We start from the raw sequence: 16438 nt of genomic DNA, 5'->3' as shown, positions 1-16438 counted from the left end.
ACAATTGCAAGGAAGGCCTTCAAATACTGACTTAATCAATTAACTAGCTAATTATTGGCCATCTGTTCCTTCAGCTCTTTAAATTTGCATAATTTCTTTCTGTTCCAGACAAGCAAAGGATTCTGGAAGCCTCCACCCTTAGTATGGGAAGCAAATCCTTCTAATATCCGAATCCTCAACCCATATTACATACACCAAGCTGCAACCAAATTATTGAAAATCCCATTGAAGGTACCTCCCAGGTCCAACCAGGTAAGGACATCATTTTACAATTTTTGAATGAAATTTCTCAAGAAGAATAAGTGTAGTTCATTGTCCCTTAGTATTTTTTGGTGTGGAATTGCACCAAGATTTTATCATGAAACAGTTAAATTTTCATTCAACCTTGGGAAATTTGGCTTTTTACCTCTTGGGTGGCACAGGTAGTAGAGCCTCTGCCTCACAGCGCTAGGGACTTGGGTTTAATCCTGAGCTTGGGTGTTCTCTGCGGAGTTGAGCACGTTCTTCGTGTGACTGCATGGGTGTCCTCCAGGCTCCCTACCATATCCCAAAGATAGACAGCTTGGTAGGTTAATTTCTTACTGTAAATGCCTCTCGGTGTGTAGGTGAATGTATAACCCAGGGGTGGGCAAAGGGGGAGGGGTCGATTAAAAAAAAAAATAGGAATAATAAAGATGAGTGTAAATGGGTGGGTTAACAATTGACGTGGACTGAAGGACATTTTTTTTTAATCTCCCTCTATGTCATCAGTCTTTCAGTCACCTGCCCCTGTATCATCTTACGTTGCTTGGTAACAAATGTCTTAGAATTTGGTGAAGTCCTAGGGGCAATTTATTATGTGAAAGATACAAAACAGTTGAAAGTTTTTGGTGTTGTTGATTGCAGCACTGAGACAACAGCACAGCCTTCACTAAGGACAAGGGTAGTAGATGCATGGAACACCAGCATTAGGGTCTTCCCTACAAGATGCACACCATCCTGAAATGGAAATGCATCGCCAGTCTTTCATTACTGCTGTGTTTAAATCCTGAAAGTCTCTTAAAGTTCAAAGTGAACATTCACAGTAACTACAAAGAAACACAATTGAATCAATGAGAAACTGCACACAACAAAAACAAACAACAAATATGCAAAAGTCAGTAAACTGCAAGTAGAAAAAGATAAAAAATAAAATAAAAATAACAAATAAATAAGCAATAGATATTGAGAGCATGAGTTGCAAAGTCTTAGAAAGTGAGTTCATGGGTTGTGAAAATAGTTCAATATTGGTGTTGAGTGAAGTTGAATGAAGTTATCCTCTTTGATTCAAGAGCCTGATGGTTGAGGGGCAATAACTGCTCCTGAACCTGGTGGTGTGAGTCCTGAAGCTCCTCTACCTTCTTCCTGATAGCAGCAGCGAGAAGAGAGCATGTCATGGTTGGTGGGCGTCCCTGATGATGGATGCTGCTTTCCTGTGACACGTTCTGTGTAGATGTGCTCAGTGGTGGGGAAGGTTTTACCTGTGATGGACTGGTCCATATCCACTACTTTTTGGAGTATTTTCCATTCAAGGGCATTAGTATTTCCATACCAGACCATGATGCAACCAGTCAATATACTCTGTACCGCACATCTATAGAAGTTTGTCAAAATTTTAGATGACATGCCGAAAAAGGATCTAGTGCTTTCCCGGTGTATATGTTGAATAAACTCTTCTCAGGCATCCAGCCAGGTACAAGTATTGATTACATTAGATCCATTCTGGACATCAACGTGAACAGACAATTGTCTCTTCACCTGGGATTGTCAGCCCTCTTGTCTCCTAGTGACTGGGAGTACATCGACAGGTCCACCGCTGCCCAAGGTGAATTAGTTTCACGAAGGAACACTGCGAGGCAGGTCAAGAAATACAACGATCTATCCAAACAAAATGCAGCTACCCCACCACTGGACCCAGAAAAGTCTGTCATCAATCAACTGGGCAAAGCATCAACGAGGTGACTAGTTCGGTCCTTGCTCTCAAAAAACCTGGTTTGCTGAAACCGAACATTACAAAATGAGAATGACTGGCCCTCCAGGCACTACGGCAAAACACAGCCATCATGATTTTACCAGCAGGCAAAGGAAATGCGACAGGCCTGATGTGGAAAGTCCAACAGATGCTGGGCGATCCCACCTACAGGGTCCTACAGCGGGATCCCATGGATTCAACTGTGAGGGTGACCTCTGCTCTACTGAAGAAATCTGGTCAGCCAGCAGACATACGCAAGACACTTCTGCCTCAGGCGCCATTACCACCAAGACTTTACGGGCCCCCTAACATACACAAGGAGGGTTCCCCCCCCCGAGGCCTATAGATTCTCTAACTTACTACCTCGCTAAGCATTTAGCAACCATGCTGCCCACCTTTGTTGGGGGCTGTGAACATCACATCACGAATTTGACTGCCTTCATAACAATGTTAACCAACATCCAGCTGACCTGGGAGGACATAGTGGTAATTTTTGACATGGTGTCCCTGTTCATGAGGGTTCCCATTAAGGACAGCTTGGTCCTCCTGCGGTCAAAGTTTGATAAGGCTACCATTGTCCTTTTTGAACATACCCTTACATCAACATACTTCCTCTTGAATGGGAACTACTATGAACAAACGGGCTTGGTGGCCATGGGATCACCCTTGTTGCCGGCTATTACTAATTTCTACATGGAGGACTTTGAGAAGAGGGCACTGAGCTCATCTCCCTTATGTCCCAAGTGCTTCTTCAGATACATCGATGGCACCTTCATAATGTGGCCTCATGGATGCCAGGCAGTCCCAACAGTTCCACGAACATCCTAACAACATACATCCAAACATTCAATTTACTGTGAAGATGGAGAAAAATGGTTGCCTCCCATTCCTGGACATTCTAATACAATGGAAACTGGATGGTAGCCTCGGATAGCCACTATCAGAGACCCACTCACACGGACTTGTACCTCAACAATAACAGCCACCATCACACCTCCCAACATCTTTTCTACTTTGATTAACCGTGCAAAAACTATTTCAGACCTGGAGAGTCTCTCCGAGGAAATAAGGCAATTATGCACGGCGTTCCTACAGAATGGCTACAAGATGAAGGAAATTAATTGGATCCTAAAAGGATCAATGGAAAAAAACAAGAAACCTAACAACGAGGAGGAACCCATCGCTACTGCCTGTCTTCTCTTTATTTCCACAGTTTCTGGAAGGATTGTCAGGAGCCTGAAGAAATACTGGATTAATATCATTCACAAATTCATAAGGAAGCTCAAATCACAGCTTATGTGGGTCAAAGATGACCAGGGACTCAGGACAGCTAGCATTTATAGGATTCCCTGTGAATGCGGAGCAGCGTATATCAGCCAGACGGGACACACGGTGGAAACCAGCATGAAGGAACATAGGGGATGTATCCATTTGTGTTACCGGGAGAAATCGGTGGTAGCAGAACATTGCATTCGCAATGGCCATAGGATTGACTTTGACAGCACAGAACCACTATGCCACACCAATGGCTTTTGGGACCGCCTGGTAAAGAAAGCCACTGAAATAAGACTAGAGGAAAATAATTTTAACAAAGATGAAGGTCTTGCTCCAAGTAAGAACTGGAATTTGATTAACAAGGTGGGAGAGCGGAAACCTGACTGGATGAGGACTAACGAATCAGGAGGGACGGACAACCGGGGTATAAACACCACCAAACTAGACATGCCCAGGCATCATCCCTGATGAAGATGGCAGAGTTGGTCATGAAACGTCAGCTATAATTGATATCTGTACCTGGCTGGAAGCCCAAGAAGAGTTTATTCAGCATGCTGAAACTTCATAAAGTTTTAAGAAAATAGAGGCACTGCAGCACCTTCACTAGAAGGATTGCAATGATCCAAGAAGGCTTAACACTACCACATCCTCAAGGCAACTAGGGATGGGTAATACATAGTAACACCAACATTCTGTAAACCACTGACATCTTCTATAAACCCATTGACTCCCATAACTACCTTGATTATAGCTCTTCCCACCCTGCCAAATGCAAAAATTTTATTCCCTATTCCCAGTTCCTCCGTCTCCACCGCATCTGCTCCAAAGATAAGGCTTTCCATTCCAGGACATCCCAAATGTCCTCTTTCTTTAAGAATCGTGGTTTCCCTTCTGCCGTCATCAATGATGCCCTCACCCGCATCTCCTCCATTTCCCGCACTTCAGCCCTCACCCCATCCTCCCGTCACCACAACAGGGACCGTGTCCCCCTTGTCCTCACCTATCACCCCACCAGCATATTATCCTCCGCAACTTCTGCCACCTTCAACAGGACCCCACCACTAAGGACATCTTTCCCCCTCTACCCCTCTCTGCTTTACGCAGGGATCGTTCCCTGCGCGACTGCCTGGTTCACACGTCCCTCCCCATAGATCTCCCACCTGGCACTTATCCCTGCAAACGTAAGTGCTACACCTGTCCCTACACCTCATCTCTTACCACCATTCAGGGCCCCAAACAGTCCTTCCAGGTGAGGCAACACTTCACTTGTGAGTCTGTTGGGGTAATCTATTACATCCGGTGCTCCTCTACATTGGCGAGACCCGACGCAGATTGGGGGACCGCTTCGTCGAGCACCTACGCTCCGTCCGCCACAACAGACAGGATCTCCCGGTTGCCACTCACTTCAACTCTCCCTCTCGTTCCCATTCGGATATGTCCATACATGGCCTCCTGTACTGCCATGATGAGGCCAAACTTCGGTTGGAGGAACAACATCTCATATACCGTCTGGGTAGTTTCCAGCCCCTTGGTATGAACATCGAATTCTCCAACTTCCGGTAATTCCCTCCCTCTCCCTTCCCCATCCCACCTCTACTCTGTCTCCTCTTCTAGCTGCCTATCACCTCTCATGACTCTGCCTTCTTCTACTACCCATAGTGCTTTCCCCTTAGATTCCTTCTTCACCTCTCCTGCCTATCCCCTCCGTGTTTCCCCTCCCCCACCCCTTGATCTTTCCTCTGATTGGTTTTCCATCCTCTCCCCACCTTCTTTATAAGGCCCCTGCCCCCTCCTTCTTTAGTCCTGACGAAGGGGTTCGACCCGAAACATTGACATAGGGAAGATGCAGTGAACTCTCTCTGTCTTGTGCTTTACTCTTTACTGTGCCTGGCTGAGCAGAAGAGTTTAGCTTTCCTATTTGATAAATTTTGAGAGAGAAAGTGAGTCACACAGCATAAAAACAAGCCCTTCAGCCCATGCTGGCCATTAATCACCAATTTACACTAATCCCATTTAAAAAATTCTCCCTGCATTCTCATAGATTCCCCATGATTCTATGAAGCCAGGAGACTTAGATGTGTTGTCGTGGAGTTGCTATCTGTACACAGGTGGGATCACTCATCTTCTCGAGGCCCTATGAAGTTTGAGACATAGAATATGTGCTGTTCCTTGACCAACAAATCAGTGGACATTCAGTGTTGCCACATCAAGCTCTATGACATAAACACAATGCTACACAGTGCAGATGGCAAAGTCCTGCTATTTTCTATTTCAATTAATGCAGGTAATGAAGACTGTACTCACTGAAGACTCTTGGCCGTTTTTGCACATGACCACAGAGGCAGATTGGGATGTTGAACTTGGTAGTTCATCATCAATTTAATTGTAGTAAGGGGAACTATGAGGCTATAAGGCAGGAGCTTGGAAGCATAAATTGGAAACAGATGTTCTCAGGGAAACATACCAAAGAAATGTGGCAAATGTTCTGGGGATATTTGTGTGGGGTTCTGAGTAGGTACATTCCAATGAGCCATGGAAAGGATGGTGGGGTACAAGATCCTGTAGTGTACAAAAGTTGTTGTAAATCTAGTCAAGAAGAAAAGAAGAGCTTACGAAAGGTTCGAAAAGCTAGGTAATGATATGAATCTAGAAGATTATAAGGCGAGCAGGAAGGTACTTAAGAATGAAATTAGGAGATCCAGAAGGGGCCATGAGAAGGCCTTGGCGGACAGGATTAAGGAAAACCCCAAAGCATTCTACAAGTATGTGAAGAGCAAGAGGATAAGGTGTGAGAAAATAGGACCAATCAAGAGTGACAATGGAAAAGTGTGTATGGAACCGGAGGAAATAGCGGAGGTACTTAACGAATGCTTTGCTTCAGTATTCACTATTGAAAAGGACCTTGGTGATTGTAGGGATGACTTGCAGTGGACTGAAAAGCTTGAGAATGTATAAAGAAAGGGGATGTGCTGGAGCTTTTGGAAAGCATCAAGTTGGATAAGTCACCAGGACCGGAAGGGATGTACCCAAGGCTACTGTGGGAAGCAAGGGAAGAGATTGCTGAGGCTCTGGCGATGATCTTTGCATCATCAATGAGGACAGGAGAGGTTCTGGAGGATTGGAGGGTTGCAGATGTTGTTCCCTTATTCAAGAAAGGGAGTAGAGATAGCCCAGGAAATTATAGGCCAGTGAGTCTTACTTAAGTGGTTGGTAGATTTATGAACATTTGGAGTGGCATAATGTGATTAGGAATAGTCAGCATGGCTTTGTCAAAGGCAGGTCGTGCCTTATGAGCCTGATTGAATTTTTTGAGGATGTGACTAAGCACATTGATGAAGATAGAGTCGTAGATGTAGTGTATATGGATTTCAGCGAGGCATTTGATAAGGTACCCCATACAAGGCTTATTGAGAAAGTAAGGGGGCATAGGATCCAAGGGGACATTGCTTTGTGGATCTAGAACTGGCTTGCCCACGGAAGGCAAAGAGTGGTTGTAGATGGGTCATATTCTGCATGGAGGCTGGTGACCAGTGGTGTGCCTCAGGGATCTGTTCTGGGACCCCTCCTCTTTGTGATTTTTATAAATGACCTGGATGAGGAAGTGGAGGGTTGGGTTAGTAAATTTGCTAATGACACAAAGGTTGGGGGTGTTGTCGATAGTGTGGAGGACTGTCAGAGTTTACAGCGGGACATTGATGGGATGCAAACCTGGGCTGAGAATTGGCAGATGGAGTTCAACCCAGATAAGTATGAGGCGGTTCATTTTGGTTGGTCAAGTATGATGGCAGAATATAGCATAAATGGCAAGACTCTTGGCAGTGTAGAGGATCAGAAGGAGTTTGGGGTCTGAGTCCATAGGACACTCAAGGCTGCTACGCAGGTTGACTCTGTGGTTAAGAAGGCGTACGGTGCATTGGCCTTCATCAATTGTGGGATTGAGTTTAAGAGCCGAGAGGTAATGTTGCAACTGTATAGGACCCTGGTCAGACCCCATTTGGAGTACTGTGCTCAGTTCTGGTCGCCTCACTATAGGAAGGACGTGGAAACCATAGAAAGGGTGCAGAGGAGATTTACAAGGATGTTTTCTGGATTGGGGAGCATGCCTTATGAGAATAGGTTGAGTGAACTCGGCCTTTTCTCCTTGGAGCGACGGAGGATAAGAGGTGACTTGATAGAGGTGTACATAATGAGAGGCATTGATCATGTGGATAGTCAGAGGCTTTTCCCCGGGTTGAAATGGCTAGTATGAGTGGGCATAGTTTTAAATTGCTTGGAAGTAGGTACAGAGGAGATGTCAGGGGTAAGTTTTTTACTCAGAGAGTGGTGAGTGAGTGGAATGGGCTGCCGGTGGCGGTGGTGGAGGTGGATACGATAGGGTCTTTTAAGAGACTTCTGGATGGCTTTATGGAGCTTAGAAAAATAGAGGGCTATGGGTAAAGCCTAGGTAGTTCTAAGGTAGGGACATGTTCGGCACAGCTTCGTGGGCCGAAGGGCCTGTATTGTGCTGTAGGTTTTCTATGTTTCTATCAATTTCTGTTGGGACTCTGAAGTCAGGACCAACAAAGAAACTTGCAAGTTCCATTGAACATTGCATATTTCAGTATTTGATTTTACTTGCTTGCGTGTCCAATGGGAAAAGAGACTCTGCAAATACCTGGCCTTAAAGTCCTCCATATCTAATTGCTTTGAGTTCCTGTACTAGGCATGACTGATTACTTCGCTTTCATTATACCTTCATACCTGGGGCTCTATTCTACTATTGTCTATCTCTTACTAACTGAATAGTGAAGATCCAAGTGGACATCCTGCATAAGGTTCTCCATTGAATGGAATGGCTCCTGTAAAAGCAAAGAGCAGAAATTCCTCTGGCTCATGTAAGTAATGATGACGCTCTTGCTGAAGATGATTATTTTGCAAACATCTGCCAGAAAGTTCTGGTTTAAGATGGTGCTGGTGAAGCTCAGCAACTACTTGGCAGTTGCAAGCAAAACAAAGAAAACTATTAACTACTTTATTAATCACACATTTTCTGGTAAATTATCACTGGAATCAATAGCCTGTAACTCCCCTTTTGGAGTTGAACTTTTGAACTGCCTGTAAGACACCTTTGATAAAGTGCCACACATAAGACTGCTTAACAAGGTACGAGCCCATGGTATTGCAGGAAAGATTCTAGCATGGATAAAGCAGTGTCTGATTGGCAGGAGGCAAAGAGTGGGAATAAAGGGAGCCTTTTCCATTTGGCTGCCAGTGACTTGTGGTGTTCCACAGGAGTCTGTGTTGGAACCGATTCTTTTTTGCGTTATATGGCAATGATTAGGATGATGGAATTGGTGGCTTTGTTGCAAAGTTTGCAGATGTTATGAAGATAGGTGGAAGGGCAGGTTGTTTTAAGGAAGTAGCAAAGCTACAGATAGACTTAGATTAGGAGAATGGGCAAAGAAATAACAGGTGGAATACAGTCAGGAAGTATATGGTCATGCACTTCGGTAGAAGAAATGAAAGGGTGGACTATTTTCTAAGTTGGGAGAAAATACAAAAACTGACGTGTAAAGGGACTTGGGAGTCCTTGTATAGGATTCCCTAAAGGTTAATTTGTGATGAGGTAGGCAAATGCAATGTTAGCATTAATTTCAAGAGGAAGTGAATGCTAACCCTCTCCAGTTTCAGCACATCCTAGAGTATAATTGATGTGCTGAAACTGGAAAAGGTTTAAAGGTAGGTTACAAAAATGATTTCAGGATTGAAATCTTGTCATATGAAGTGCATTTGATGGCGCTGGGCCTGTATTCACTAGAATTCAGAAGAATGAGGGGTGACCCCATTGAAACCTATTGAATGGTGAAAGGCCTTGATTGAGTGGATGTGGAAAGGATGTTTCCTATGGTGGGAGAGTCTAAGGCCAGAGGACACAGTCTCAGAATAGAAGGGATGAGGAGGAATACCTTTAGCCAGAGGGTGGTGAATCTGTGGAATTCATTGTCATAGGTAACTGGAGGCCAAGTCTTTATGTGTATTTAAGGCAGAGGTTGATAGATTCTTGATTGGTCAGGGCGTGAAGGGATATGGGGAGAAGGCATTAGACTGGGGCTGAGAGGAAAATTGGATCAGATGTAATGAAATGGTGGAGCAGACTCGATGGGCCAAATGGCCTAATTTTGCTCCTATAACTTATGGCCTTATGATCTGGCATTATTGTTGTGTGAACTGAAGTCTCGAAGATGCAGGACAGTTGCGATGTGGCATGTACAGGTCAACTCAAGGCGGCTTCCCCAGGGCACAAGGGCGAGGAATGAGCCAATGTTTGTCTATAGCTGGAATGGACTTGCAGGCAATTCAATGAGGCAGAGTTGAGGCGGAACCTGGGCCCAAGAGTAAGATAAGACTCAAGGTTTGATCGATTTAAACACTGGGTTGAATCAAAGTGATGGAGCCCAGGGCTGAGTGCTCATCGCCCAGGTGTGAGGGAAGGAACGACCCAGGATTGGATGATTTAAGCGGTGAGCCAGATGGAAAAGGTTGGGGCTAGAGGAGTGGGTCAGGCTGATTCAGCTTGCTGCTCTGCCAGGTTTACTTGTCTCTGCACTGACTGAGTCTGTGGCCTGCTTTTAATGGGCTGCTGAATTGGCTGGCTGCTGCCTTCGTATCTGTGACTCACTTTTCTGAATGCTATATGCTTACTTGTATTGTTTGTACGATTAATATTATTTCTCTCTGCACATTGGGTCTTTGACAGTCTTTTTTTCCAATGGGTTCTATTGGGTTTCTTTGTTTTGCTGCTCCCTGTAAGGAGATGAATCTCAAGGTTATAGGTAGTTGACATACCTTGATAATAAATGTACTTTAAACTTTGAAAGTTCAGCACACCTTACACTGTTGAAGAGAAATGCCAAGACTCTCCCTGAATTTGTATGTGCTGAACCAAATAGTGGTCTCTACAAGATGTCTTCTTTCAAACACAGTAATGAGCAATGGAGAAAAAGCATTTCACCATGGGCTATCTTTGTAAACCTTCCCTCATTGCCCCCTCTACACATGAAGTGGTTAAAATAGAACGACCTGAACAAGGGATTTTAATGAATGAACATCCCAGAGCATCAGTGTTAAAGGTAGGAACTATATAGCCTTGTGCTTCCCCTCGAAGTTCAAAGTAAAATTTATTATCAAAGTTATGTATGTGTCAGAAAATTTTCTTGCAGGCATTCAAAGTGGAACAAGGAAGTCCAATAGAATCAATGAAAAATTGCATGCAAAGACTGACAAATTGTGCAAATGCAAAAAGAAACAAGTAACAATAATAATAAATAAATAAAACTGAGAACATGAGTTGTAGAGTCCTTGAAAGTGAAGCCGATGAAGCCAACTGAAAGTGAATTAAGAAAGGTAAAACCTCTGTTGGAAAGCATATTGGCCCAAGGAAGGGCTTTACTGCTCAAATGAATCATGCAAATGACGAAAGCAGTGATCAATAGCACCATGTCAGTTACTTGTGACACGTGGCTTGCTTTTAATCTGGAAGAGAGTTCAAGGAGCTCCAGGAAAGTTGCAGGCATTTGGTTTTTGTGAGTATAAAGAACCAAAATCTACTCTACGTGCATTAAGGTTATTGAGTGAATTTCAAGTGGGAGTGTGGTGAACTACATATACCTGGCTGGACTGCTCCTGTGGCTCCTCCCACTGACCCCTGCTGACTGCTCCTGTGGCTCCTCCCACTGACCCCTGTATAAAGGCGATTGAGGCCTGAGCCCGGCCTCATTCTCCAGGATGTAGTGTTGTTCATTCTTCCAGTCAATAAAAGCTGATATCTCGCTTCTTACGTCTCAGAGTGAGTTATTGATGGTGCATCAGGGAGACAAAAAGCTGCTTGTAAAAGTAGATGCAAAGACTGAATCCCAGCTGGAGGAATGGAAGGTCAAAAAGAAAGGAGTCAATGGAGATACGATAACAGAGGATTCATCAGATGATATTGTGGATGAATTGAATGAGTTGAATTGACTTTATTTCTTACATCCTTCACGTACATGAGTAAAAATTTTTACGTCTCTGTCTAAATGTGCATATATGCAATCATAGTAAATTATAATAATTTATAATAAATAGAACAGTTAATCTAACATGGAAATACACTCAGTCAGCATGAGTTGATCAGTCTGATGGCCTGTTTGAAGAAGCTGTCCCGGAGCCTGTTAGTCCTGGCTTTTATGCTGCGGTACCGTTTCCCAGATGGTAGCAGCTGGAATAGATTGTGATTGGGGTGACTGCAACTTGAAGCTGTTTACCCTCTCATCCCCAGATCCATTGATGTCAATAGGGGTTAGCCCAACTCCATTCCTCCTGTAATCCACAACCAGCTCCTTTGTTTTTGCGACATTGAGGGAGGGGTTATTTTCTTGACACCACTACATCAGAGAGATGGCTTCTTCCCTGTAGGCCTCCTCGTTATTGTTTGAGATTAGGCCAACCAATGTAGTGCCGTCGGCAAATTTAATTAGCAGATTAACCACGAGATCATTTTGTAAAGGGAGTAAAAAAATTAGTAAGAGAATATTCCAGTGAAATGCACTTTCCCAAGATCAAGATGCACAAACTAGAAGAAGAAAGTTGACTACCGCTGTCAGAACCACTTCCTGTAGTTCCAGAGTCAACTCGTACAGTCACCACAGATCATAGATCCTGAGATTGTTTCCACAGCCACAAGTCTCTCCTGCCAAGCAGAAGAATCCCCCTTGTCAGGAAAGATGTTATCCCACAAAGTCTCTACAGCGCTGAAATCTTTAGACCTGAATGGGACAATTTAAAATTTACTATGCCGTGGATGTCTGTATATAGTAGTTGTAATATATAATTTTCTGTTTTTATAGTTGAGATGCATTATCTATTGAGTTGGATTTTATAACTAAGGTGTTGTGAAATTAATATTTCAGTAATATTTGAGTAATTTTGTGTGTGTATATATTGGTTAATTACGTATTCTTGTCTGTTTAAATAATTCATTACTGGTTATATGTAAGAATCCATTAATTGCATATGTCATCATGTCACCACAGGAAACGCGCGTGGCTCACTTAAAGACAAAGTAACACCCACATTCCTTCGACTCCTGTGTATTTCTTTGAATTAGTTGAATGTTTTGAAGTTAGAAAACTTAACAGTAGCAGTGAGAAGAGGGCATGGTCATGGATGATGGGTGTCCTTGCTGACGGATGCTTTTTTTCTTGTGGCAGCACTCCTTGTAGATGTGCTCAATGGTGGGGAGGGCTTTGCCTGTGATGGACTGGGCTGTATCGATCACTTTTTGTTGGCTTTTCTGTTCTTGGGCATTGGTGTTTCCATACCAGGCCCTAATGCAATCAGTCAGGGTGCTCCTTCCATCCTTCAATAACACTGCATTTTGCTTTGTTCACCCTGCTATTTCACATGTTCTACCTGCCCTCATGATAAGGGAGCTTCTTGTAAGTGTACAGAATTGTTGTTCACTTGACTAAGGATTACTTATTCTGGAACCCAATGTTTCCAGTTTTGTTAGGAGTCTGTGTTTTTCTTTACTGCCTATGGTGGGTTGCTTACGTTGGGTGTGTATTTTGCAGAGTAGTAATTCAAGCTGACTGGGGTGGTAAAGAACTCATCCAAAGCAGTCCCAGCCTAGCTCTTGCTTGTCAATTGCAAAATTTCAACTTCTTATTTTAATGTCTGCAGAAACCAGTGCACCCCACCAGTGGCTTTCTAGCTATTACAGTGGCCTTGAACTATTGTGATGAAGTACATGTTGCTGGCTTTGGATATCCAATAGCTCAACAAGATACTCCCATACACTACTATGACAAAACTACAATGAAAGCGATGACTGTAAGTATCTGCGGATTTAAATTCTACTGGGATATTTACATTTTATATCTCTGATTTTAAAGTGAATGGTTGCTAAGTCCAAGTATTTTTATATATTTTTCAAGTATTTTTCAATCCTTTCAAAGGCATGGAATTAATGGTGGATTGCGGGTTTATTGCTCATTCATAATGCCCTTCCAGCTTGTTATTATTGGAGTCATTGAGACCCCGTCCTAAAATATTTTAGGGAATGAGATGCAGTTTAATGACTGTTGTTTGTTTCAAGTCCCCATTACAAGTGACTATTTTGGGTTTATTTAAATAATTAAATTTCAGTATCTTGGCTAGTATCCTTGGTTCAGTCCCTTTCCAACTACATCTATGGCACTTCTCATGCCCCCAATCTTCTCAGTAACTTCCAATTCCCTGGTCGTGACTGCCTCATTTTCACCATGGATGTTCAATCCCCATCAGGAAGGCCTCAAAGCTCTCTGCTTTTTTCTGAATGAAAGAACCAACCAACCCCTCTCCACCGCCTCCGTCTGGCAGAACTGGTCCTCCTGACCCTTAACAATATTTCCTTTGGCTCCTCCCACTTTCTCCAATCCCAAGCTGTAGCCATGGCATTTGCATGGGCCCAAGCTATGCCTTACCTCTTTGTCAGCAATGTAGAACAGTCTATGCACGAAGCTTTCCACAGTCATACTCCCCAAACTCTTCTTCTGCTACATTGATGACTGCATTGGTGCTGAGCTCGTCAATTTCATCAACTTTGCCTCCAACTTCCACCCTGGCATTAAATTCACTTGGTCCATCTCTGACACCTCCCTTCCCTTTCTTGATCTCTAAACTACCAAGCAACATCTTTTATAAACCTACTGTTTCCTATAGTAGTCTTGACTTTACCTCTTCCCACCCTGTAAAGTTGCTATTCCCTTCTCTCAGTTTCTTTGCCTCTGCCGCATCTGTTCTCAGGATGTGACTTACCGTTCCAGGACATCAGAGATGTGTCTTCCTTTTTTTTAAAGAATGGGGTTTCCCTTCCTCTACTATTGATGCTGCCCTCATCTGCATCTCAACCATTTCCCATACATCCACACTCACCCCATCTTCTCACTGTTGTTATAATGATAGAGTTCCTCTTGTCCTTACCTACCACCCCATTAGCCTCCACATCCAACACATTAACCTCCGCAACTTCCGCCATCTCCAAACAGACCCTACTGTTAAACATATCTTTATCTCCCCCACCCCTCCTCCCCCACTCAGCTTTCCACAGGGATTGCCTTCTCTGTGATTCTGTTGTCCCTCTCCACTAATCTCCCTCCTGACATTTATCCCTGCAAGCGGCCTATGCTACACCTGCCTATTCACCTCCTCCCTCACCTCCATTCAGGGACCCAAACAGTCCTTCCAGGTGAGGCAACACCTCACCTGTGAAGCTGCTGGGGTCGTCTATTGTGCTCAGTGCTCCCGATGCAGCCTCCTCTACATTGGTGAGACTCCTGAATAAACTGGGGGACTGCTTTGTCGAGCACCTCCGCGCCATCCACCAGAAGCAGGACTTCCCGGTGGCAAAACATTTTAATTCTGATTCCCATTCCCATTCTGACATGTCGGCCCATGGCCTCCTCACGTGCCAAGTGGAGGCCACGCTCAGGGTGGAGGAGTAACACCCCCATTTGGGTAGTCTCCAATCTGATAGTATGAATATTGGTTTCTCCTTCCAGTGACTCAAATGGACCTCCCCCCTCTATTCCCCTCTCTGACCTTTTACTACTTCTCACCTGCCTACTATTTCCCCTCTCTTTCCTCTTTCTCCTATTGGTCACTTTCCCTTCTATCAGATTATTTCCTCTCCAGCCCTTGATCTTTCCCACTCACCTGGCTTCACCTATTACCTTCCAGTTACCCTCCTTCCCCTCTCCTCACCTTCTAATCAAGCATCTCATCCCATTCCCTCTCAGTCTTGAAGAAGGATCTTGGCCCGAAACATCAACTGTTTACTCTTTTCCAGAGATGCTGCCTAACTGTTGAGTTCCTCCAAAATTTTATGTGTGTTGTCTTGATGGTATTGTGGGAAATGAAATTATGTTTCTGGATTTGTCTCTACAAGTCTTGCTACTATAAACAAGAAAAAAATCTGCAGATGCTGGAAATTCAAGTAACACACACAAAATGCTGGAGGAATTAAGCAGGCCAGGCAGCGTCTATTGAAGAGTGAACAGTTGACGTTTTGGGCCGAGACCCTTCTTCAGGACCAGAAAAAAGGATGAGAATTCAGAGCAAGAAGGTGGGGGGAGGGGAGGAAGAAGTACAAGTTGGTAGGTGATATGTAAAACGGGGAGGGGTGAAGTAAAGTGCTGGGAAGTTGATAGGTAAAAGAAATAAAGGTTCAGAGAAGGGGGAGTCTGATAGGAGAGGACAGAAGGCCATGGAAGAAATAAAAGTGGGAGGAGTACCAGAGAGAGGTGATGGGCAGGTAAGGAGATAAGGTGAGAGAGGGAAACAGGAATGGGGAATGGTGATGAGAGGGTGGCATTAATGGAAGTTTGAGATCAATGTTCATGCCACCAGGTGGAATATAAGATATTGCTCCTCCAACCCGAGTGAGGCCTAGAGGCAGTAGAGGAGGCCATGGGCTGACATGTTGGAATGGGAAGTGGAATTAAAATGGGTGGCCACCGGGAGATCCCGCTTTTTCTCAGTGAAGTGGTCTCCCGATCTACATCGGATCTCACTGATATACAGGAGGCCACACTGGATACAGTAGATGAACCAACAGACTCACAGGTGAAGTATCACCTCACCTGGAAGGACTGTTTGGGGCCCTGAATGGTAGTGAGGGAGGAAGTGTAGGAGCAGGTGTAGCACTTGTTCCGCTTGCAAGGATAAGTGCCAGGAGGGAGATCAGTGAGGAGGGATGAATGGATGAAGGAGTCACATAGGGAGCAATCCTTGTGGAAAGCAGAAAGTGGGGTGGGGGGGTAGTGAAAGATGTGCTTGGTGGTGGGATCCTGTTGGAGATGGCGGAAGTTCTAGAGAATTATGTGCTGGACATGGAGGCAAGTGGGGTGGTAGGTGAGGACAAGAGGCACCTTATACATAGACTGTTCCACATAGATAACAAAAAGTGAGCATAGATAGGACCCATGTGAGGGCCCATGGCTACACCTTGGCTTTGAAGGAAGTGAGAGGAGCCGAAGGAGATATTATTGAGAGTGAGATCCAGTCCCCAGACAGAGGGGAGTGCTGCTGGAGGGGAACAGGTTGGATCTGTTATCTAGAAAGAAGCAGAGAGCTTTAAGGCCCTCCTGATGGGAGATGTAGGTGTACAGGGATTGGATG

At 44.3% G+C, this 16438-nt stretch overlaps 1 protein-coding gene across 7 annotated transcripts in view; it reads left to right on the top strand.

Annotated features, from left to right (window-relative positions):
• Positions 1–16438, top strand: part of LOC140716780 (CMP-N-acetylneuraminate-beta-galactosamide-alpha-2,3-sialyltransferase 4-like) — a 295770-nt gene that overhangs the window by 263704 nt on the left and 15628 nt on the right. For 6 of the 7 annotated variants that reach the window (XM_073029671.1, XM_073029669.1, XM_073029673.1 and 3 more), the window contains 2 exons: positions 109–252; positions 12962–13111. In XM_073029671.1, coding sequence (XP_072885772.1) covers positions 109–252; positions 12962–13111 — 294 coding nt within the window. The remainder of the gene's footprint in view (positions 1–108; positions 253–12961; positions 13112–16438) is intronic. The other variant, XM_073029674.1, reaches the window with a different exon arrangement.

Source organism: Hemitrygon akajei, chromosome 26 (genome assembly GCF_048418815.1).
Source record: "Hemitrygon akajei chromosome 26, sHemAka1.3, whole genome shotgun sequence".
NCBI lineage: Eukaryota > Metazoa > Chordata > Chondrichthyes > Myliobatiformes > Dasyatidae > Hemitrygon > Hemitrygon akajei.
This window is presented reverse-complemented; position numbering and strand designations above follow the sequence as displayed.